The sequence below is a fragment of the Urtica dioica genome, chromosome 10 (genome assembly GCF_054948205.1).
Source record: "Urtica dioica subsp. dioica isolate 48M chromosome 10, U.dioica_male_clone48M_v1_H2, whole genome shotgun sequence".
NCBI lineage: Eukaryota > Viridiplantae > Streptophyta > Magnoliopsida > Rosales > Urticaceae > Urtica > Urtica dioica.
This window is the reverse complement of record NC_142765.1, coordinates 22756802-22780451: the sequence shown is the minus strand read 5'-3', so window position 1 is coordinate 22780451 and position 23650 is coordinate 22756802. Positions and strand designations below refer to the sequence as shown.

At 37.2% G+C, this 23650-nt stretch overlaps 4 protein-coding genes across 4 annotated transcripts; 1 reads left to right on the top strand and 3 right to left on the bottom strand.

The window, feature by feature from the left end:
• Positions 1-2859: 2859 nt before the first annotated feature.
• Positions 2860-4157, top strand: LOC149384124 (uncharacterized). The gene is made up of 2 exons (XM_089629423.1): positions 2860-3485; positions 3574-4157. The coding sequence occupies exons 1-2, from the start codon at positions 3057-3059 to the stop codon at positions 4033-4035; spliced, it is 891 nt and encodes a 296-aa protein (XP_089485549.1). The 5' UTR covers positions 2860-3056; the 3' UTR covers positions 4036-4157.
• Positions 4158-7351: 3194 nt separating this feature from the next.
• Positions 7352-11709, bottom strand: LOC149384123 (uncharacterized). The gene is made up of 7 exons (XM_089627985.1): positions 11419-11709; positions 9966-10823; positions 9776-9898; positions 8717-9600; positions 8514-8637; positions 7632-8065; positions 7352-7563 (listed from the first exon to the last, which is right to left on the bottom strand). Exons 1-7 carry the CDS (start codon positions 11707-11709, stop codon positions 7389-7391), a joined length of 2889 nt encoding a protein of 962 aa, XP_089484111.1. The 3' UTR covers positions 7352-7388.
• A 2287-nt stretch (positions 11710-13996) lies between these two features.
• Positions 13997-18332, bottom strand: LOC149384122 (taxane 13-alpha-hydroxylase-like). The gene is made up of 4 exons (XM_089629684.1): positions 17730-18332; positions 15804-16263; positions 15017-15222; positions 13997-14498 (listed from the first exon to the last, which is right to left on the bottom strand). Exons 1-4 carry the CDS (start codon positions 18237-18239, stop codon positions 14190-14192), a joined length of 1485 nt encoding a protein of 494 aa, XP_089485810.1. The 5' UTR covers positions 18240-18332; the 3' UTR covers positions 13997-14189.
• A 2082-nt stretch (positions 18333-20414) lies between these two features.
• Positions 20415-22278, bottom strand: LOC149384121 (uncharacterized). The gene is made up of 6 exons (XM_089629302.1): positions 22125-22278; positions 21873-22035; positions 21708-21801; positions 21407-21600; positions 21082-21193; positions 20415-20716 (listed from the first exon to the last, which is right to left on the bottom strand). The coding sequence occupies exons 1-6, from the start codon at positions 22182-22184 to the stop codon at positions 20707-20709; spliced, it is 633 nt and encodes a 210-aa protein (XP_089485428.1). The 5' UTR covers positions 22185-22278; the 3' UTR covers positions 20415-20706.
• Positions 22279-23650: the final 1372 nt, after the last annotated feature.

Genomic DNA, 23650 nt, shown 5'->3' with positions numbered 1-23650 from the left:
AAGGCAAAAACGTTGAAAATATATTATTCTGACAATAGATAGTGATTTTGTATTTTTTTTTTTTTTGCATTTATCTTTTTAATCGTTTCGAAGGTGTTGTCTTTATTATTCTAGTGATTTCGAAGTTTTACTTTCATCTTTCTAATCGTTTCGAAGTGTTTTAACAAAGATATTTTGGATGTTTTACCTATCCAAAATCTTGGTTTTCTTAAAGTGTTCAACATGAAGCTTGATTTTCAAACGTGAGGTAACCATTCAAATTGGTTTCTTAAGCTTCCCAAATAAAAAAAACAAATCTTATTGTCGTGATTTTGTTTCGGGAAAGAGCCTGCCCAATGAATAAATCAGAAAGAGTTGGCCCAATAATTCCAGAGGCTTGAGAAGAGAAACTAGGCCTTCAAATTTGTAAAATATCGTGCTTGGACTTGTATTTTGGGAGTTTTCCAAAACTAGGAGTAAATAGAGGGCAAATGACTTTTTTGGACGTTTTTTTTAAAAGGTCAGCAATAGGACCTCTTCATTTATTTCTATTTATGTAATTACCATTATACCCTTATTTATTTTCTATTTTTTTTTTTTTTAAGAATCCTAAAAACTAAACCCTACTCTCAATCTCTCCTTTCTTTTCATTTCGGCTTCATCTTCTTCTCCACTGCACTTGTTTCATCTCCTCCATTGTCTCCGTCGCATCACCTCCATTGGCGTCGTGTCCCATTGTCGTCGGGGTGTCTGGATCTCAGCCGGCGTCCGTCCTCTCTCTCAAACTTGACGGCCATCCCTCCTCTCTCTCTTAGTTCGCGCCGTCCGTCGTCTTCCAAGGCCACCCACCTTCGCCGCCGTCTCTCTCTGCCCTTTCCGGCGCAGCAAGCTCCCACATTGACACTCTTTTCGCTCTTTATTCCGGTAAGCTCCCTCATACATAGCCATTTCGTTACAGTGTTTGTGACCAACGTTGTCACGAAAGATTCAGCATGACTCAATATTTTCGTGACAATATAGTCACAAAACGAAATTATTTCGTGACTGTCACGAAACTAAATTATTTCGTGACACCCATAGTCACGAAAGCTTCAGCATGACTCCATATTTCGTGACAATATAGTCACAAAACGAAATTATTTCGTGACACTATTGTCACGAAATTAAATTATTTCGTGACACCCATAGTCACGAAAGCTTCAGCATGACTCCATATTTCGTGACAATATAGTCACAAAACGAAATTATTTCGTGACACTATATTTAATTTCGTGACACTATTGTCACGAAATTAAATTATTTCGTGACACTATTGTCACGATATTAAATTATTTCGTGACACTATTGTCACGAAATTAAATTATTTCGTGACACTATTGTCACGAAACTAAAGTCTGCAATGACAAACATGAACGATATTATATAATATGGATTCAAGTGCTTACTATATATCTGCGCATATAATAAAGTTTTATGAGAAAATAATTTAATGTGACTTTATCTCCACTATTTGCAGTTATGAAAGACATTCATACCTTCGTCAAGCATAGCGGTAGATGGGTGAAACATGAACGATACGAGGCTGGCCCTGGGTGTGCAGTGGGAATCTTAATACCGGCAAAAGCAACGTACGAGGTGTTTATGCAGCTATTGTATGCCACGCTCAATCGCTCACCTAAAAATCAAGTCCTCCGTGTTTCTTATGAGACAGAAGGGTCGGTACCCCCAGTAAGTATTGACTCCGACCTAAGTTTGAAATGTTACTTGCATCTTCGGAAGGAGAAACCGGACAGATCCAAATTTAGTTTGGTAGTAGATATGGAGCCATTGAAGCAAGAGCCGTTGGTTTCGGACTCAGGCGTTGGTTCAACTCCGACCACCGGTCAACCAGCACAAGCGGACATTCAGGCTAGTTCTCCTAAGTCGGAGGCTAGTTCTCCTAAGTCGGAGGCTAGTTCTCCCGAGATCCCCGACCCGAATCAGAGTCATTCAGGCACACCATGGCAGACCCCTCCGCGCTCAGGCACTCCAAAACGGTTTAGTACGCCTTGCTCTAGAACGAGGAGGACGAGTCAATGCGCTACGCCTTCCACGGATAACCAAAATATGCATCCTGACCTTGATGTGTCAGATATGCACTCTCCGCTGAGACTAGTCAAAGGAGGATTGTACGCCAACAAAGCAACTCTGAAGAAACATTTATGCATGTTAGCAATCACGAAACATTTTACGTTCAAGACGAAGACTTCTAACAAACGGTATATCCATGTTGTTTGTCGAGATGACTCATGCGCGTGGTCTGTTCGTGGAGTAAAAAAGACTACATCCGAGATCTTTGAAGTGAGGAGGTGACTTATTACTTATTTCTACATTGATATTATCGTGGTGACCCGAAATTAACATTGCTCTTACATTCTTGCAGGTATGATTCTGAGCACACGTGTGCTACACAATTCAGACAAGGAGAACATCCTCAGGCTACGTCCACATTTGTAGGCGAGACTATGAAACACAGGTACATCGATCCCTCATGTTCACCATGCAAACCCAAAGACATCATGTCCTACATGCAACAAGATTTTGGAGTGGACATGTCCTACAAAAAAGCATGGAGGTCAAGACAGGCGGCACTATCATCATTGTTTGGCACCGATGATGCATCGTATAGATCTCTGCCTAAATTCATGTACATGTGGTCGACTAACAATCCAGGTTCGTCATTCGACCTTGTCACAACTCCTCGATCCCACCGTTTCAAATACTTCTTCATGTCGTTTAGTGCTTGGAAAAGGGGGTGGAAGTATCTACGGCCCGTAGTTATCATCGACGACACTTTTTTGAAGAGTTACTATAAAGGCACACTATTTTCAGCATGTGGTATGGATGCGAATGAACAAGTTTACCCCCTCGCATTCGGCGCTGGTGATTCAGAATCTACTGAATCGTGGGTTTACTTCTTGACAAGGTTAAAGGAAGCAATCGGGGAGAGGTCACATCAGGTCATAGTGTCTGACAGGAACGCGGGAATCATTAACAGTGTGAAAAAGGTTTTCACTAACTCAGACCATGGTTATTGCATGTTTCATCTTTTGAAGAACGTGAAGAACCAAATCAAAGGTCTATCAAAAGAGGTGAATTGGACGTTCTATGCTGCAGCAAAGGCATACACGTATGCAGAGTTTGAAAAGTATATGCTTATGATAGATGAGGAAGATCCAAGAGTCCGAGCGTATCTTCAGAACGACGTAGGCTACGAAAAATGGGCTCGTAGTTTCTACACGGAGAAGAGGTACTCAATAATGACATCAAACAATGCCGAGTCGCTGAATGCAATGAATGTCAAACCGAGAGAGTTCCCTATTGCCAAGCTATTTGATTTTCTCCGGGAGAGAATGAGTAAATGGTTTTACGAACGTAGAGAAAAAGCGTTGGGAACATTGACGATCCTTTGCGTTGACGCGAATAAAAAACTTGAAGAATACCACGCTAAATCTACTGGACTGGGGGTACGTGATAGGCATTCAATTTTTAATTTTTTTTATAAGATGTTTTTTATTATAACCCGTAAACAAAATGGTATTGGGTGCGGAACAGGTGCGTCCATCATCGGTGTACGAGTTTGAAGTCGTTGATAGAGAGGGGCAAAAGTGGGCTGTAAATTTGAGAGAGAAGACATGTAGTTGCCCTGTCTTTCAAACTGACAACTTTATCTGTCCCCACGGCATTGCGGCTTGCGGTGTTCGAAACTTCGCAGTTGAGAAGTACATATCAAATTACTACACCACCGAATATTGGAGAAGTTGTTATGCAGGTGTAATTCATCCAATTGGCAGCGAGGAGTCGTGGAATTTTCCAGAGGAAGTCACGCAAAAAATAGTAAATCCACCTCATGTTGCGGCTCGTGCCGCCGGAAGACCGAAAAAGAAAAGAATACCCTCTCAATGGGAAGGGGATGAGGATAGAAGGAATAAATGCAGTCGCTGTGGTGGAGTAGGACATAATCGAGCCACATGTCGCAACGCGATCCCGACCCACCATAGCCGACCCCGAACATGAGCTCGATTGTTCCTTTTTTTAAAACTTTTTATTTGATGTACCAATTTGGATTTGTACTTTACTTTATTTCTCACTTAGTTTGTTATGTTTGTTATGGATTTTTATATTTCTCATTCGTGACGTTTTAGTCCCATTAAACAATTTCTCACTGACAGAGAAGTCACGAAATAACAATTCTTCGTGACATAGAAGTCACGACATCAAATTTTTTCGTGACAGAGACGTCACGAAATCATCATTTTTCATGACATATAAGTCACGACATCCAATTATTTCGTGACATCGAAGTCACGACATCATCATTTTTCATGACATAGAAGTCACGACATCCAATTGTTTCGTGACAGGGAAGTCACGATATCATCATTTTAGTGACAGAGAAGTCACGACATCAAGGGGCTTAAAGCATTTCATTTTATTTTATTTTAAAACCTCTTTAAACCATTTGTACGTATAAAACAATTGAGAATTATTTGAAACCCTAAATCCCCAAATTCGACCCAGATCTCTTTTGCTGTCTCTCGTCTGATCTATCTTCATCGTCGGTGAGGTTTCAACTTGAGAATGGCAGTGAACCGCGCTTCTTCATCGCAACACTCTTATTCGTCGCACACGAAGCACGAACGCAGAGACTCGACGACGACGAGAGACTCGACGACGATGAGAGACTCTCCAGGTGAATTTCTGTGTAAATGCGGCGTGCAATGGGTCGAGAGGACGTCATGGACCAAGGATAATCCCGGTAGGAGGTTCAGAAATTGCCACGTGACGACGGTAAGGATTTTGATTTTGAATGTTTGGTTGAAATTGATTAAAATCGTATTCTGAGAGTGGTTTGGATTTTTGGGTATTTGGGTTTTTCGTCCCAAAGGTATTTGGTTAATATTGGACTTGCAGTTGTCCACTTTGCAGCTAGCCCGGATATTGTATCCTGTTTGAATACAACCAGAACTCATATATGCTCTAATACAAGAAACAAATACCTGATTTTTGAGGCTATAATTGGTGATTTTCAGGCAGAGGGTGGGTGTGGTTTTTTTCAATGGGTTGATCCTGAAGTTTCTGAAAGAGCAAAGAAAATCATTCCAGGATTGCTGAGAAGAATTGACCAGTTGCAGTTGGATATTGAGCATCACTGTCGAGCAAATCGGAGGCTGAGATTGATTATTGTGTTGTTGGTTATTATGATGTTTGCTGTAATATATGTGTGTATGATGTAAACAGATTTCAAGGTAACAGATTTATGTGTGTATGTATTGGATTATGTATTGTGTTTTGTAACAGATACAAATTCCATTTTCGTGACATAGAAGTCACGAAGTTCGAGCCATTTTCATGAACCATGATATCTTTCGCTGTTTTGACCGACTTGGTAATTGGGATATGGATATTTAATATCAATAAATGGCATTCATAGCAATTAAATTACTGAACATCTAACTTTGGAAGTTAGGTAAGAAAATTTATTTTAGCATTTACGTACAAAAGTTAGGTAAGGAATCCTCATATTTATCCGACCTTAAATATTTACCTCAGATCAAACTGATAATATTGTTCGAAAGAGTCTAACGGTGAAATGGACGCTAAAGATCCAACGACGAAGGGAAGCGATTCGCGTAAAAAGGTGTCGACGGTGAATGAGACGTCGGAGATGCCTTCAGGAAGTAGAAACTCGACCGCGAGATATTACATGATTCCATATCCGCGCCCTCCCAGGAAATTAAAGAAGCGTCATGACATGAGCGACGCTGAATACAACGAGTATGTAGAGATGCATGCAGGTGAGGATTACAAATCTCCGGTTTTGATGGCTAACTCCGTTCTTGAAGAAATATTCGGCGAGAATTGGGAGGAATTTTTGAAATCAAAGGGAGCTATTGTCGAAGACCATAAAGATTTGCCGGCTTGCCAAAGGGGGGTTGACGGAAAGAAATAAAATGTAGTTCGAGATGAGGTACTCAATATTTACAATGTTTTAATGTTTTAATGTTTTGATTTTAATTCCGTGACTGGTATGTCACGAAAACGTACCGTTTCGTGACTTGAAGACTTCATTTTCGTGACAAGAACGTCACGAAATCCCCATGTTTCGTGACGGGAACGTCACGAAATCCCCATTTTTCGTGACAGGAACGTCACGAATTCCCCATGTTTCGTGACAGGAACGTCACGAAGTCCCCAGTTTTCGTGACAGGAACGTCACGAAATCCCCATGTTTCGTGACGGGAACGTCACGAAATCCCCATTTTTCGTGACAGGAACGTCACGAATTCCCCATGTTTCGTGACAGGAACGTCACGAAATCCCCAGTTTTCGTGACAGGAACGTCACGAAATCCCCATGTTTCGTGACGGGAACGTCACGAAGTCCCCATTTTTCGGACGACATGACGTTCAACCTCATTCACCTATGTTTATATGTTTATTAGAGTACTTTAAATTCTGTCCCTTTGAGATGATGAAATGAAATGGGACAAATGAATGTATGTCAACAACACTTCACGATACAAAACACATTAGCTCGTCAAGATGTTCTAGGTAAGTAGAACTCACTTACCATTTATCATTCTCATATTTTCTTGATATTCTAGGTAAGTAGAACGGCTGTCCATTTATTTTTCAAATTTTATCATTTTAATATTCATAACAACCATTTATCCCCTACGACGGATTTAATGAAAAGAAGAAGAGATTTCTCATTAAATTCCATCAAAGGGAACAATTTCGTGACTGGTATATCACGAAAACGTACCGTTTCGTGACTTGAAGACTCCATTTTCGTGACAGGAACGTCACGAAATCCCCATTTTTTGTGACAGGAACGTCACGAAACCCCCATTTTTCGTGACAGGAACGTCACGAAATCCCCATTTTTCGTGATAAGAACGTCACGAAGTGCACAATATTCGTGACAGGAACGTCACGAAATCCACATTTTTCGTGACATGAACGTCACGAAATCCCCATTTTTCGTGACAGTAACGTCACGAAGTGCACAATATTCGTGACAGGAACTTCGTGACAGGAACGTCACGAAGTGCCCCTTTTTCGTGACAGAGAAGTAACGAAGTGCCCACTGTTCGTGACAGAGAAGTAACGAAATCCCCATTTTTCATATAAATCATATGAATTGTATTTCATATAATCACATCCAAAAGAGTATAGAGTTACATATTTAATAATTTACTGGCCCCTATACGTACTTATAAAACATAGACCATGTCTTAGTGACGACCTTGTCACACAAATTCTACAAAGGAGAATTAAGAGTCACACCGCCATCACAAAGACATTCCAAAACAATACATTTCACCCTATTTAAAAAATTTGGATCACTAATCGCTTCTCCTACTTTCAATTCTCTTCGTCTGACTCAACATTGTTTGCCATCTTTAATGCCCCGTGCTTGTACAACTCGGTTGCCATCTTCTTTCTGTACATGGAAATATTGTCTTGATGCAAACTACTCACCGGAATCCCATGGATCATAAATTCGGCGGCCTTTACGCAAAACATGCCACAGTCTCCCCTGTTCATGGTTGCTTACTAGTATTAAATACACATCAAAATAGAACATGATATGAGAAGAGATCTTACCCATTGGATTGTTGTGGCATAGGCGCTATTACTATTTTAAATGGCTCCGAGTTGCCATCTCCCAAACCGACGACGGCCAACACAATGGGGATAAAATCCGCCATCATCTGTATGCTATCACGAACATTGCGTGCATACTTCGAGTCCATAGAGTCGTATATTGTTAGCGCTCTACGGCTTAGGGAAATTACGACAAGGAGCCAGTGGTCCGGCACATGGACAGGGACGTAGATAGTGTTAACATCTGCCCATGGAGTGTTTGCAAAACCTGTTTGTTTTTCGGCAGTTATGTAGTCAAGCACAACTAAATGGTCCGTCCAATCAAACACGTCCTTGTTCTTCGCTTTGGACCAAGCATCATGGCATCGGGTGAGCATTGGTAGAAAGTACGAGTTGGTTGTCGTAAACGGCTTTCGGACATTTCCATACTTCCCCTTCTTTCTCAAGTAGTAGAAAATGACGTCCATATGCTGCAAAATAAAAAATTCACAGAAATCAGTGACATATAAGTGTTCACTTCGTGATAATATTGTCACCAGATTCTTATCTTCATGTGGTGACAACAACACAGTTTCTGGTGACAATGTTGTCACGTACTAAATATTAACAACAAATAAATGCAGTTGACTATTACATGAAGTTCAAAAAACCAAATAAAAAACAGGTCACAACAAATAAATCCAGGTTCAGAAATTCATTGTCACGACATATAGAATTTATTACATGAAGTTCAAAAAACCAAATAAAAAACAGGTCACAACAAAGCTAGAAAAATCATGGTTTTATCTATTTACATTGACACAAACAAAAAACAAAAAACGTCACGAAGTGCAGTGGTGTTTGTCATCCCTGGCTCTAAAAAACCTGGTTGAGCGGACGTACCTCTCCCGTAAGCCACTCAACTGGGGTCCACAAAGAGTAAAACCACGTCTTCGATGTAATCTCAACCACCGTAAAATGGAACGAGGGAGATAAATCTTCTTCTGGTGACTTGTACTTCGGACTGCTGAAAAATCACAAGTATTAGATCTCATTTTTATTTAAAATTACCAGACAATATATGTAAGAAGGAGAAAGATACTTACGCATTTTTGTGATTCGATTTAAGACCAACTTTAATCCATTTAGCCATTGCTGCAATATCTCCCACAGAAATCTCGTCTTTAGGGTAGGAGAATGGATAGACTGACGGTGGCCGAAGTGGTCGTGTGAACCTCGTAAACACAGCCGGCGCGGGTGTCGGTGTGAAGACCGCTGGCGCCCTCCTATGGCGAGTAGGCTTTTCATCAGATGATGAAATCATTATGAGCTTTCCAGGCATCTTCAACAACGAGGAACAGACCTCATCAGCCGCCTCTGGACGTCGCACAGGCGTTTTAGACTCCTGGGTCTCTTCAGCTCGGGCCTGGTCCTCGCCGGCTTGGGTCTGGTCCTCGCCGCCATCAGCGTGCGTTTGGTTCCTGTCTACTTCTTTTGGCCCTTCATCTTCAGGACCTCTCCCACCGTCTTCGTCATCTTCACTATCATCTTTTTTCTTCTGCAGATCATCTTCTTTACATTGGCCTCCAATAGATGGCTGATCTTCATCATTTTTCTCGGCTTCTTTGTTCTCCAACTCATTTGATTTGTCCACAACTACTTCTTCCTTCTCCTCTTCTTTGTCATTCTCCTCTTCTTTGTCCTTCTCCTCTCCCTTGTTCTCTTCTTTGTCCTTCTCATCTTCTTTGTCCTTCACTTCTTCTTTGTCCTTTTCCTCTTCCTTGTTCTCTTCTTCTTCTCCTTGCTTCTCCGTCACCTCCTCCTCATATTTCTGGAGGTTGACAAAATCATCATCCTGAGATTGTTGCTTGTCCAGAACCTCTTTCAAGGTTTCTGAAATGGATCGCATTTCAGTGGAAAACTGCTTCTTCCACTCAAGAAACTCAATTCTGAAATGTTTCAGATCCTTTTCCATTGCGGACATGCGTATCTGCAATGTACAAATAATTTTGTATGAGAATAGAATCACGAAATTAAGTATTTTCGTGACATACAAGTCACGAAATCAATTATATTCGTGACATACTTTCGTGACATAGATGTCACGACATCACGTATACTCGTGCCATAAAATCACGAATTTACTTTACTTAAGAAACCATTACCTCAATTGATGATGATGCAACAATGTCTTCTTTTTTCTTCTTCCCCCTCTTCTCAGAAGGGCTCACAACAGTCCTCGCAGTTTTCGCAGACTCTACCTCACCACCGATCGGCTTGAATTCGATCTGGAAGAGGTCCGAAGTTAATCAAAATTTAATTAAATGTACATATTCTTATCAATCATATTCATACCTCTTGGAATCGAATCTTTTGTAGTTGGGACTCCAAGACCGTCCCTGATTTAGTAGCCCAACGCCTCATCAGCGGCGTTGCGTCGGCAACGAGTATTGAGGCGAACTCCAGCTCCACGAATCGTGGGATGCACTCGTAACCCCATATCTGGAGTGGGAGCACGAAACCCGGCAGGTGGAGTTTTGGGTTCTTACCCTCCTTGATGGTCTTGGCCTTGCTCACAAAGCCCACGATAGAACCTAGAAAGAAGTTCCAGGCGACGTCTCCCCATGGGTAGTTGTTGAAAACAACCGGGTCATCCACCATTTTGATGTAGCTATCGCAGGGGAGGTTGACGGTCTTCTCGGCCGCCAAGAGAACATTGTACAGAAAGTGGAGGAGGAGTAGTCTCACCCTCCTCTCATCTGGCCATTCGTGGCTACTCTCAAGGACTGCACCAATGTTGGCCCTTTTCCGGCAGAGAGCACCATTACAGAAGGTGACATTGTATAGCCCTCCCTCAACCACATTAGCGTACCGTGGTTGTTCTGCGTAGTTTTCGCTGAATCTTAACCCTGTGATCAGGGAAAAGTGCTCTTTGGTGAACTCGCGGGGTCTTCCACCAATCTCCATGACCAGAGAATCGTTAGATGCACCGGCCTCATCATAATAACCAGATCTCAACACCAAATGGCTTATTATTCTGGACGATTTTGTTATCAAGGGCATGTCTAGAAACTGCCCAAAACACGTCTTTTTGAATAAGTCTTTTTGGTTGGCGGTCATGCCAGTCTCCTTTTCGAAATCGTCCAAGTTCCCATGGAAGTTGAACGAGTAGCCGGACTCTATTTCATCTTCTTTTATCCTTCGTATGAAACCCTAAAAATTACAACATTAAACACATAAAAGTTAAAACATTAAACACATATGAGTTGGAACATTAAACACATAAACATTGTGGTTTTCGTGACAATTGTGTCACGACATTTCTGGGTTTCGTGATAATTGTGTCACGACATTTTTAGGGTTTCGTGACACCTATGTCACGAAATTTATGGGGTTCGCTACAATTGTGTCACGAATTTCAGGGTATCGTGACATAGTTGTCACGATACCCAGAAATTCGTGATATAGTTGTCACGATACCCAGAAATTTCGTCACATAGGTGTCACGAAACCCATATATTTCGTGACACAATTGTCACAGAAATCCATAAATTTCATGACACAATTATCACGATACCCAGAAATGTGTGACACAAAACAATTCATAGAACCTACATCTAATATGAGCAAGCCTAGAAAAATCTAATTTTCTTACAAAATACACACATAATCCCCAATAACGTAAAAAATGAACACTTTTGTCAAACTAACAGTTACATGAAACACACAATAAACATGCAAACCCATGAATCAACACAAAATCCACACATAATCAACACAAAATTAACATGCAAGTAAAAAAACTCACCTTCTGATGTCTCTCGGATGTACAAGGAACAGAGGAGTCAGAATTTGAAGGCGACTCAAGAACCACCTTCCTCTTCTTCTTCGGCGGCGCAAGAACCTTCTTCCATTTCTTCGCCGGGGAGTTTTGCATTGGTGACTCCGAGCCAAAAGTCACGCGTGGACTCCGACGCGGGGATGCATGCGTCACTGGAGGTGGAGTTTCAGCCGATGATTGAGGAAGACTCCTCTTTTTAGGGTTAGGTTTTGGAACTTTTGGGGGGCGTTTGGTCGGCGACTTGTTCTTTATCTTCATTTCTTGGGCGAAGAATGGACGAGAGTGACGAAGTGAGTGAGATTATGGAGTTTGAAAAACAAATCGAGACGGTTTGGTTAAGGAAGTTGGACGGTTTTTTTTTTTTTTTTGTCGCTCGCTCTCACTCTCTCTCTCTCTCTTCTGGTTAAACTCGGTGAATGAAAAAATGAAGAGGAAGGTGACGTGGAGGCAAGGTAATAAATCCGGTCATTAATAAAATAGTAACATTTTTTATTTAAATTTTAATATTCACGGGGGTAAAAGGGTAATTACATAAATCAAAATTAATTACCAAGTCCTATTTGTGACCTTTTTGAAAAAAAGTCCAAAAAAGTAAAAAGCCTTTGATTTACTCCTATTTAGAGCAATTTATCTGAAAAGGAAATTTTGTCTATTTTTTGGATAAAAATAGTAATACCCATGAAAGTCTTTAAACATCATATTCTCTTCTTTTTCATTTTATCACTTCTCCCTCTCACTCTAAATCTTGGTTTCTCTAAAAAAAAGTGGATTTTGTGGATTGAAGTTCAGGGTAAGTTCACCTTTTTATTCATTTCTAATCAATTTAGATTAGGTTAGATTGCTATTTTAACTTAGGGTCAAATTTACGTTCAGTTTATGAAAATTTGTGATGGTTTACTATGACAAACGATGAAATTCAACGAAATTTGCGATTAAATTTAAACATTTTTGTGATAGACAGTGATGGTTAGAGATGGTTATGGATGGTTTGCGATGACTAGAGATGGTTAGGGATGGTTTACGATGGTTATAGATGGTTGCGATGGTTAGAGATGGTTTGTGATGACTAAATACCAATCGATTTGAAATCTAAGGTTTTGTTTGGTAGGAATGACGAAAAAATGGGTGGATGGATTAGATAAAATGGAAGAGAAATGAAAGAAAAATGATGAATTATAATTTTCTCAAAAATTGATTGGTATAATGAAAATAGAGAATATTATTCATCCATTTGTTGTTCGGTAAGAATTATTAACGTTCGTATATTAAAAGTATTTTACCTTTATATAATACTAAGCAAGTGTCTGATTTAGAAAAAAAAAAATCATTTGAGTTAATACATATAGGGGAAATGACCACTATTAGTAGCGACTACTTTGGACCAAAATAAGTCAGTGTATGTTTTTGGACACTTTTACTAGTAATCTAAGGAGAGAGAAAATCTTCTAGCCCTCTTTACCCTTTAAATTTTATTTTTGTCCATTTCGATCCAAGACTTTCTCCTTCAGCTCAAAGCCATTAAGCTCTCTCTCTCTCTCTCTCTCTCTCTCTCTCTCTCTCTCTCTCTCTCTCTCTCTCTCCCCTTCATTGTGCCATTAAGCGCTCTTCTCTCCTCTTTTTTCTCTCTCTGTTGTGTGCGTGGTTCCTTTCTATTTTCTCTCTCAGTTCAGTTGCGTCCCAGCCGTCGGTCAATCCTTCGTCGGTAGAGTCAACAACGAACATTAAGCTTTCACTCTTCTTTGTCATATGCGTTGGGACTCTCGTCTTTCTCTCTCTGTTCAATGTGGGTATTTGGTGTTTATGTCTTGCTCATTCTAGGTAAAAATTAGTGTTACATGTTTTGGGACTTCAACATCTGTTTGAGTATTTTCATAACTACAATATATTTTCAGTTTTTTATTTGTAGATATGTATGTCTATAGTTTCTTCTAATTGTAGACTTACAATTATACAACATATTCTAATTATAGACATATAAGTCTACAATCAGTGGCGGAGCTAGGATTTCAATTAAGGGGGGGCAAATTTGAGAAATATTTTTGAGGAGGGGCATTATTGAAAAAAAACTTACAAATTTGGGTCAAAAACATAATTATTAGTAAACTTTAGGGGTAAAATTATAAAAAAAATATAAAAATTTGGGTCTAAAAAATAATTTTCAAAAATTGAGGGGGGGCACTGGCCCACCCTGGCCCCCACCTGGCTCCGCCTTTGTCTACAATGTCAGATATTGTAAATATACATATCTACAATTTAGTGTCAGTGTAGGCATATAATTGTTTTAAAAAAATCAAGCAACGTTCAAAACAAGCCTAAAATATCCAACTACAACATTGACACATTTATATGAGAGAAGGTTGAATATTGTATATGCAAAGTTCAACTGAATTTTAAGTTTTAATGAATTTCTACTTTCCGAGTAACTAAGCCATCAAAATTTGAAAATTTGCTAATTAGTCAGCTTTTTATAAATTTTCAATAAATTGTCATTATGCTGATATGACATTGTTATACGACAAAACTTGAATTATCATATGGTTATATATCTAGAGAGTCATATATATATTCTTATTCAAGCCCGAGAAGTTATTAGCATGTTCTCTGCCCAATCTTCAACTAAATAATCAGAACATTCAGTCTAACATTGTTTATCAACTTATGGAAAGTAGAAGCATTATAATACACTGAATTTCTTTGAAAAAAATATCATAATACACGTAGACACAATCAGGTAATTATTAAATGCCATTGACGCGATGGAGGAAAACGGGAAGGCCCATGGCGGGCAACGGAGCTGGTTGACGGGTTATAGGCTCGTCGGGAATCATTAGCGTCCATCGATACTTAGTCACCAAGTAATGAATCACCAAAAGAATCTCCACCCGGGCAAACTCAGCGCCCGGGCAGATCCTCGGGCCCGCGCCAAATGGGATGTAAGTGTAAGGAGGGTAAGTTTTCGACGAGCTCTCGAACCTCGACGGGTCAAATCTGTGGGGATCCTCGAAGATCTTGTTGTCTAAGTGTGTCCCAGAAGATACCCAAAAGACCTTTATATTTATAAATTGACATAACAAAAAAGGCAAACATTGATTGATGGACCTTTTAGTTATATAGCCATTTGACTTATAGCGTTTTGTATAATAGTCAACCTCTTGTTAATTTTCTGTAAATAGTCATCTCAATTTATTTATGGTACTCAAATAGATAAAAAAAAAAAAAAAAAAAAAAACCCAAAATAGGCGGGAATGTTTTTGAGTATTTTTGTCTTTTTGAGTGCCGTAAATAAGTTGAGGTGATTATTTACAAAATGTTGACTATCTAGCAATTCTCAGACTTTTCGTGACTTATTTGACTAATTTTTTTTATTAATTGAGCCCGGTTAACTTTAGCCACTTCTTTTTGTTTACGGTTAATGTCAGTTAATTGAAAGGAAAAAAATCACTCTGTTTAATGTATACTTATTAATTAACATCTTGAATCTTAAATATTTTGCGAATATTCAAGTGACTTAGTCCACGTAATATTCCTTTTAAAAAATAGCTAAAAAGAAGTTGCATATTCGTACCTGCCAGCCTTTGGGAATATCATATGAGTCAAACTTGGTGTCCTTGATTACACGTCTGAAGTTGCCAAGAAGTGGTGGATCAAGCCTCATGAGCTCTTGAGCCACTCTCCAACTGTACTTCATCGTTTGAATATCATTCCAACTTAGCTTTTCCTCATCATCGCCTTTTGATCTTTTTCTCTTTGCATCAGCAACTTCGCTGTGCTCTGTTTTAAGATAGTATAAACTTAATTGCAATGTTATGTATAAACATAGTACCTCGGCGAGAATGCAGGGTCTTTATTGATTTCAAATACTATACACGTGTTATACGATTTTTACAGGTACATCGTATACAAAACATAAAAATTGACGTTGTTCACCTATAAGTCTCACATTATACGATATTTACCGTTTTCTTCAATTCTTGCATAATCTGTATTATTTGATATGTTGCTTGCATTGCAAGGTACACATTTTAGTCCTTTCAAATTGTTTGGGACTAATCTTAACTTAACCCTTTTGATACTTTTAAAAGATAGAATTTTGAAAATGTATATAGTTTAATTTAAAATCAATAGGAAAATTACCTATTATAAACATTTATTTTTTAATTGTAAAGATAATAAATTCACATATAAACTGTAACAAGTATGTAGTGTTTTATTTTTATTTTTAATTTTTTTTTTCTGATAACTAAATAGGTATTTTTTTTAAAGTGTGAAGTTAAAGTGGGTACTTGCTCTAATTTTCTTCTTAAAACACACCTACAAATTGGAAACACAAATCTAAGTAATAAATTTGGTACCTTGAAAGACTTTTTGGTAGACTTCACTATGTGTAGCTAGTAATCTTATGAAATGGCATAGGACAATAGTCACGGTGTCATGGCTAGCGATGATTAAACCGATCAAAGTGTCAAGAACCTCAACCTCCGACAAAGACTCTCCATTTTCGCCCTTAAGAAGAAGAAGGGTAGTGACTACATCATCGTTAGACGCCCCTTCTTTGATTTGTCTCTTTCTGATTTCCATGATTTTCAATAACTTTTCGCATAACTTGCGCCGCGCCTTAAGTGCTTTGTGGAACACTGTTCCAGGAAAATCTAGTGGTAATGACCACAACCCTTTGACCATTGTTGTGAATTCGCTTAATAGTTCATCTCTTGCTTTGCCATCGGGTAGTCCAAAGAAAATGTTGCTGATGACGTTAAATGTGACGTTTTTCATCAGTGGCACGACACATATCGAATCTTTACCATCAAGTTCCTATAAATTAAAATCCAAATTTAATCGATCAAACAAAAACCAACGTAATTTTATTCCACTTTTTGTATGTCATACTTAATTTTTCCTTTTTACGCCGTACTTACTATAAACTTGTTTGCCATTATTACTTGATTAAGCTCCATCACACAAATGATTACCTTTAACGCTGTTTCTTTGCATTGTTAATTTTTTTAGGACAAATCTTATAAATAACCATCAAAATTTTGGTCTCTTTTATAGGTTGGTCCCTACCAGATAAAACGCCTCAAATACAGTTTTTAATGTTTGAAAAAGAAAAACAAAAACAAAATCAGTCCACGTTTATTACATTTAAGATTTAACTGAAAAAAAGTAACTACTTTAATATGGGGAAAATAACACATTTATACCCTGTGTTTTAGTGAAATGTCGAGTTTAACCTTCGGTTTTCAAAAATGTCGACTTCATACCCTCTGTTTAACTAAAATGACGAAATTATACCATCTGTTTAACTAAAATAACGAAATTATACCCTGAAATAGACAACAGTGTCACGAATATTCTTTTTATTGACTTTTTATTGACGTTGACTATAATATTTATATATAAACACCAATTATCTTTATTCATTCGCGCCATATATGTAATTTATTTAAAAACTAAAAAATAAACAACAGTATCTTAATCGTGAAAAACACAGAAAGAGGCAAAGGGGTAAACATCGATAGTTGATAGTCATCAAAATCGCATATTCGAACAGAGAATCCAGGATTTAGAGTTACAATTCGAACACGGAATGAAGTCATTTCTTAGGAGGTATGAGTTTTATTATTTAATTTCAATTTAAGACTATTTTTATTTCAAAATTGAGAATTTGGAAGTTAGGGCACTGATTTAGATTTGATTTGGTTTTTCTTATATAAGAGTTAATATCAATGAAAGGAAGATTTGTGACGCTGTTATTCATTTCAGGGTATAATTTCGTCATTTTAGTTAAACAGAGGGTATAATTTCGTCATTTTAGTTAAACAGAAGGTATGAACTCGATATTTTTGAAAACCGAAGGTTAAACTCGACATTTCACTAAAACACAGGGTATAAATATGTTATTTTCCCCTTTAATATGACTTATACTTCTTGAAATGGAATTATTCATAATGTATACAAGAAACTATATATATATATATATATATATATATATATATATATATATCTAACAAATTCAATTAACAATCTAATTCTACAGTAGAATAAAATTATATTATATTCATATTTATTTTTTTCAGTTACATTTAAGAGCCATATATATACAGTTTTAAATTCTAAAAAAAATTAAAATATTAAGAACTCGATTGGGACATTTTGTACATGAAGAGAGACAACACGGAAAGCAGGTCAAACTTGGAGGCTATTTTTAAATTTATTCAAAATGATGATTATTTCGTTAAAGAATGGATTATCTATGATATTATTAGGATAAGGCAGACCTTGTTGAGCTTGTCTCGGACCACAGATTCGATCTGTCCCAGATATCTCTGGATACTCTCCGGCTTCAGAAACCCCGCCACGTCAGCCCTGACGAGCCTGTGTTTTTGCCCCGTCATCTCGAACATTCCGTGCTTCCCGAATATCTTGGCCACCGACTCCGGCTGGTTCAGCGTCAGAGCGCCGTCTCCGCCGCCGCCGAACACGAACCGGTTACCTTCCCGGCCGGTGACCACCACCGTCTTCGTCCCCATCAGCGACGTCTTGAAAACCGGCCCGTGGCGGTCGACCCGGTCGCGGAACCATTCCACCGCTTTGTTCCGAGTCAACGCTCTCACGAAGCTTATTGACTCGCCGATCACCGGGATTCCACAAGAGCCCGGTGGAAGGTTTTGATACGCGATACTATTCTTGCGGTTTTGGGTCAGTTTTATCAGTGACAGCAAGGCAAACACAAGGGCTGCTAGAGCTAGAGATAGAAGAAGACGATGACCATCGTTTGGGATTTCCATTCTCTTGCTAAGAAGTACTCATCAAGGTTTTGCTTGGACCATTCTATATATATATACACTAAAATGAAGTACAAAAAATATTTGCCGATTAATAAAGGGTTATTAAGTTATATAGCCACAAATTGGATTGAGATATAGCCCATCTTCGATTAATTTCTTGTAAATAATCAAGTAAACTTATTAACAAATTAATAAAAATCTTATTTAACACAATCAAACATATATTTAAACATATATTTTAGGTAGTTAATTGGCTGCCACGTATGTAAGTTGGCTATTTACAAATTATTTACCAAAGGTTGGTTAATTTACAATTCCTATAGTTGAAGTGGCTTACGTAGTCAATTTTTTTATCAATTTTTTTTATTAATAAATGACAAAGTGTTTTATTCTCCAATTAGTGACACCGTGTAACTTTTCTCTTTAACGTAGAGTGACAGCGTGTTAATATATCAAAGTAGAGTACCAATGTTAGTGGGTGGGTCTGTTCTGCTGCAAATTTTTATCATTGGCTACCTTGGCTCTTCTTGACCCACTAAATATGCAAGTCGAGTTGATTTTTTTATTTTGCGAATATACAAAAAATTACCCTCTCAAATCTCAACGTATAGATAAATAACAAGTAGTATATTAAATCTCTTTATTTCACACATATATTTAGCTAGATATAATTTATAACTAAAAGATATTAATTACATATTAAAACAAATTATTAACGAACTGCAGTATTTTTAGACTAATTATGTCATATAATTTTAATTTATGATAAGAATTATGATCGACGATCATCATCGTGATATTATTAGTTACCATAAAAACTTAGCAAAAGTAGTATTATAAAACTTTAACAATAACTTCGTCACCTGCATACATAAACATATATTTACAAAAATAATTTATATACTTTACATGTTCATATAGAGATCGAAATTAGCACACACGCGCAAGCATACAGACGTTTGTGTATATATACCATAGTTATAGTTCAACAAAAATATGTAGTTTATATTAATTTTGATAAATTACACGCATTTTTATATGTATATAAAATATATATATATATATAAGAATTTAATATTTCTCGGAAACGACGGGTCTCTAACTCGTATATTTCTATAAAAAGAAAAGAAAAATTCATTTATATTAGCCCTTATATTTAAACTAGCTGAAATCAGGGTTCGAAATGTCGTTTTCGACGCTATTTCGAGTTTCTTGATTTACGGAAAATTGACACGCTAATGGAAAATCGAACGGAAAAAATGTGAAAAATAGCAACTGTTATACCGTTTTCAAATGCCGTTTTCGATGGATAATCGACATGCCGATGGAAAATCGACATGCCGATGGAAAACCGAACTGAAATTGACTAGCACGCTCGTTGTTTGATCGAGACGAATGCCTCACCCTAGAAAAATCTCAGTTCGAGTAAAAACCGAAACGCACCCTGCCGGACAATCAAGCCAAGAGTGCGCGCACTTCGCACTTCTAGCAAACAACTTAAAATAAAGCTTTCCCACAAGTAAATGCTAAAAAAAATCAGGAATTCCCTCCCTGAAACCAAAATATCTAAATTCTCGCTTGCCACACAACACAAGCCTCAACTATATATCTGCCCACAAGTCCACATAGGCAATCATCGAAAGCTTTGTTGCTCACAATCGCCGACTCTTGAGTAAACCCACTAGACACCTTAGAAGATGTTAACATGACAGCCAAACCATTCAGCCGATTCGGCAGCGTCAGACCTCCGGCGGCCTTATCACGCCTCGAATATCAAGGAGACGTGACTAACAATGACCCATTCAATGCCAACCGACTCTCTCTCGACCTTGACAGATTCCGACGAACTCCGATGATATCCAAAGATCTCCGACAAACACGCGCAGAATTATTATTATTTTTTTTTTGCATTTTAAACGAATTTATAAAAAAATTATTGCAATTAATCAGAATTCATTCGGATTAAGGAAACAATGACTCTTTTTGTAAATAACGACTACAAAGGAGTCGTCGTTGCTCTTAATCCAAATTAGTTCTAATTAATTCCTTTGAAATCTGAATAATTTTCGATGATATTTAAAGGTTTTGTTAATAATCGAAAGTCATTGTAATTAATCGGAATTTATCAAAATTAATTTGAATTAAGAGCAACAACGACTTCTTTTGTTGTGTTGCCCTAGAGAATTTGATGTTAGAGAGATGAATATCAAAATTTTTACCGCATAATTCCCGGAAGAGAACACCTTAGATTTGCCGCGCTAAATTTCACAAACAAATTTGATTTCAACACTTTTTTTTTTTTTTTTCATTTTCATTGAATTCTCACTCAGCAGCATTAAAGAGGAGACATGTATATGAAAATTGTCATCAAAATCGACAGCGTATTGTAATATATGAGCAATACCTGCCCAGAACAATCCCAACTCCCCTTTTTCCTTCCTTGTGATGACTTTATGATGTCTGTGTATTACTTGAGCCTGTAAACCGATCAAACATGGGATATATTTGGTTAAAAAAATATGTCATCCAGTTAAGGATTGAGCAACAAGCGGTGCAAAGAAACTATAGGCCTAGAGACGCCACAAGTTGAAACTGGATTCAATAATTAAGCAAGTACATTCACGTGGGTATTGGATCGCAACGAATAAACCAGAATTACGGTTCTCAGATCAGATATTCAAACCATTTCTTTATGGCTTATAATCAAACATTCAAGCCATTTATTGTAATATATTCACTAACCACTTGATGCCGCTTTGTGTTGTGCATTTGTGCATTATCAAACCAAACAATTCACAAGTGCTATTGAACAGAGGAAATCAAAAACAAAATCATCGTTTACCAGTAATCATCCTCGATTATGATGGTCGAGAGCAACGTTGTTTTGAGATCATCGATCTCCTCAAGTAGTTTCTGGTTTTCCCGATTACCATTCTCTATCTCAATCTGTAAAGCTGCATTTCATAACAACGACGCAATTAACTAATGAAACCATTCAGAAACAATTGATCAGGAATCCAGAATAGCAAGCTAAATCAAGTTCTGTCCTAATAACAACTAAGCCAATTTTTTTTTGTTCATTTGAATTGACAGTAATAGACTAAAAACCAGAAAACGGAATCAAAGGCATTGAGAAAGAACAATCTAGAAAGGCCGAGCAATGTAACCGAAGTTGCAGCAATTGAGATCTTCGAGAATTTCTTCTACGAAAGCTTGCATTGAGTTCTTCAGCAAGCTGTTCTTCTTTTCCAAGCGACAATACTCGTTCTCGAGATACTCTTTCTCTGATAGCACACTCCTCAGTTCGGCATCGCTCTCGACATCTCGCTGGAATTCTAGGCACTGCTTCACGAACCATTCCCTGTAAAAAAAAAAAAAAAAAAAAAAAAACACAGCGATTTCATTCAGACTTCACGGATTGCAGTTCATAATTAAGAACAAAATAAAATAAAATAAAATAAAAGTTACTGTTTCTCTTCGATTCTTTGCTTAGTCTCGTCACGCTTTGTTCTCGAAGCATGCAATTGATTGTCCAAATTTTCAACGGAGTTTCTCGATTCATCTACACATCCAATAGAATTGTAAAAAAAATGAACAGTTTGGTGATCGATACGAAGTTGGAGAAGTCCGTACGAGCGAGAACGAGCAAGCCATTGGCCTCAAACTGAGAGAAGTAAAGTGTCTTGGTCAGTTCCGACTCTCTGGCTGCCACGGCGTTTTCGAATTCCGAGCATTTCACTATCTCCGAGTCGATCTCTCGCGTGACCTCAATGTTTGCTTCGATTTCGTCGTTCACCTGAAACGATCATTGGGATTCCACGATTGCCATTCTAGTTTGGTTGAGAACTCCTGTAACGATGAGAAGAAGAAGAACGAAAAGCTGACTCGATCAAGCATGTTCTTGAGCAGAGAGATGTGGCTAAGGATTGCTGTTGAATCCTCCATTTTCGCTTTCGTTCGATTTTTTTTTTTCTTTCTTTTTCTTTGTTTAAATGTCTTTTGAACTTTAATTGAGATTGAGCAGAATGAAGGAAAATTGGTTTGTGATTATTTTGCGCTTTCGTTCAAACTTCAAAGCTCTTTTTTTTTTTTTTGGGATCGAAATTCAAAGCTCATTCTTCGAAATAGTGAAATTAGCTCAAACACCTCATTTAAAACCATCCATTTTTTAAAGGTGCGGGTAAATAATCATGATATTATGTAATACATATGAAGTCTTGTAAATCTTATATATATATATATATACACACATGTAAATCTTAATAAAATAATCACATTTTCATTTATCTGATCACATCATCTTTATTATTATTTATATAAAATTTACGAAACGTTAGTTTTATAGCAATTTCAAACGTTTTAATTGACTATTTACCTAATTTTTTATTTTCTAAATGGGTAGAATATGGATATGGTTCTTCAAATTCGGATTCTAGCCATGAATTCTTTTAAAATTATATCTTACACATACTCATTTATTTTTAATAGGTCTGTGTATGAGTAAAATCTTAGAGATTACTAAATAACATGAGTATTTTTTCCATTTAATATTAGATTTATTAATGAAAAATAAATAGATCTAAAAAATATTTAAATGAATAAATACGTTCAATAAAAATAAGTTATGAGAGGTAAATATTTGTTAAAATATGAACTTAAAGTTATAATATATAATTATTTTTTACAATGAGTTATATGGCAGAATTATTTATAAAAAAAAAAGTCAAGGGAGGCTGACCATCTTTAATGGCAAGCTAATGTCAAATTAGCTTACCATGCCACATAAGTCATATCAAAATACAATTTACTTAAGCTAAATCATCCACAATGGTAAGCTAATTTCTCTTCTTGCTTAAGTTTATCCCATTTGTCAATACAATGCCGTTGGTAAAGCAGTATAAAAAATAAAATAATTACTAAAATATACATCAAGTGTTATATCGGGTCCCATGTATTTTGCTTAAGCAAGTAGCTCTATAGAACTAATTTCTCTAGCCAATAACATAGTCAAATTGTCAAATAATGGTTAAACAAATAGCTTAACACTTCTCCTAATTGCAAGCAATTTCTTAAAATTGTTAAGTCAAACGCCATTAAAGATGCTTACTCCTAGATACCATCTAGCTTCGTCCACATAATCCCTATAAATAAGTTTAAACTAATTCTTAACATATTGCTGTTTTAGCTTAGTTGATTGGATGCTGTTGTCTTGATCATAATGCCAAAGAGAGAGACATGGGATCAATTCTCAATGTTAGCAGTTATATTCAATTTTTAAATCTTGGCCCCTATTACCATTTTAACTCAACTCTCTTCATTTTTTTCTCAAAATTTACAAAAAATTTCGCAATATTTACAATTTTATTTTTCTATCTAATCTTTATCCCTCTCAACTTGCGATTATCGAATTT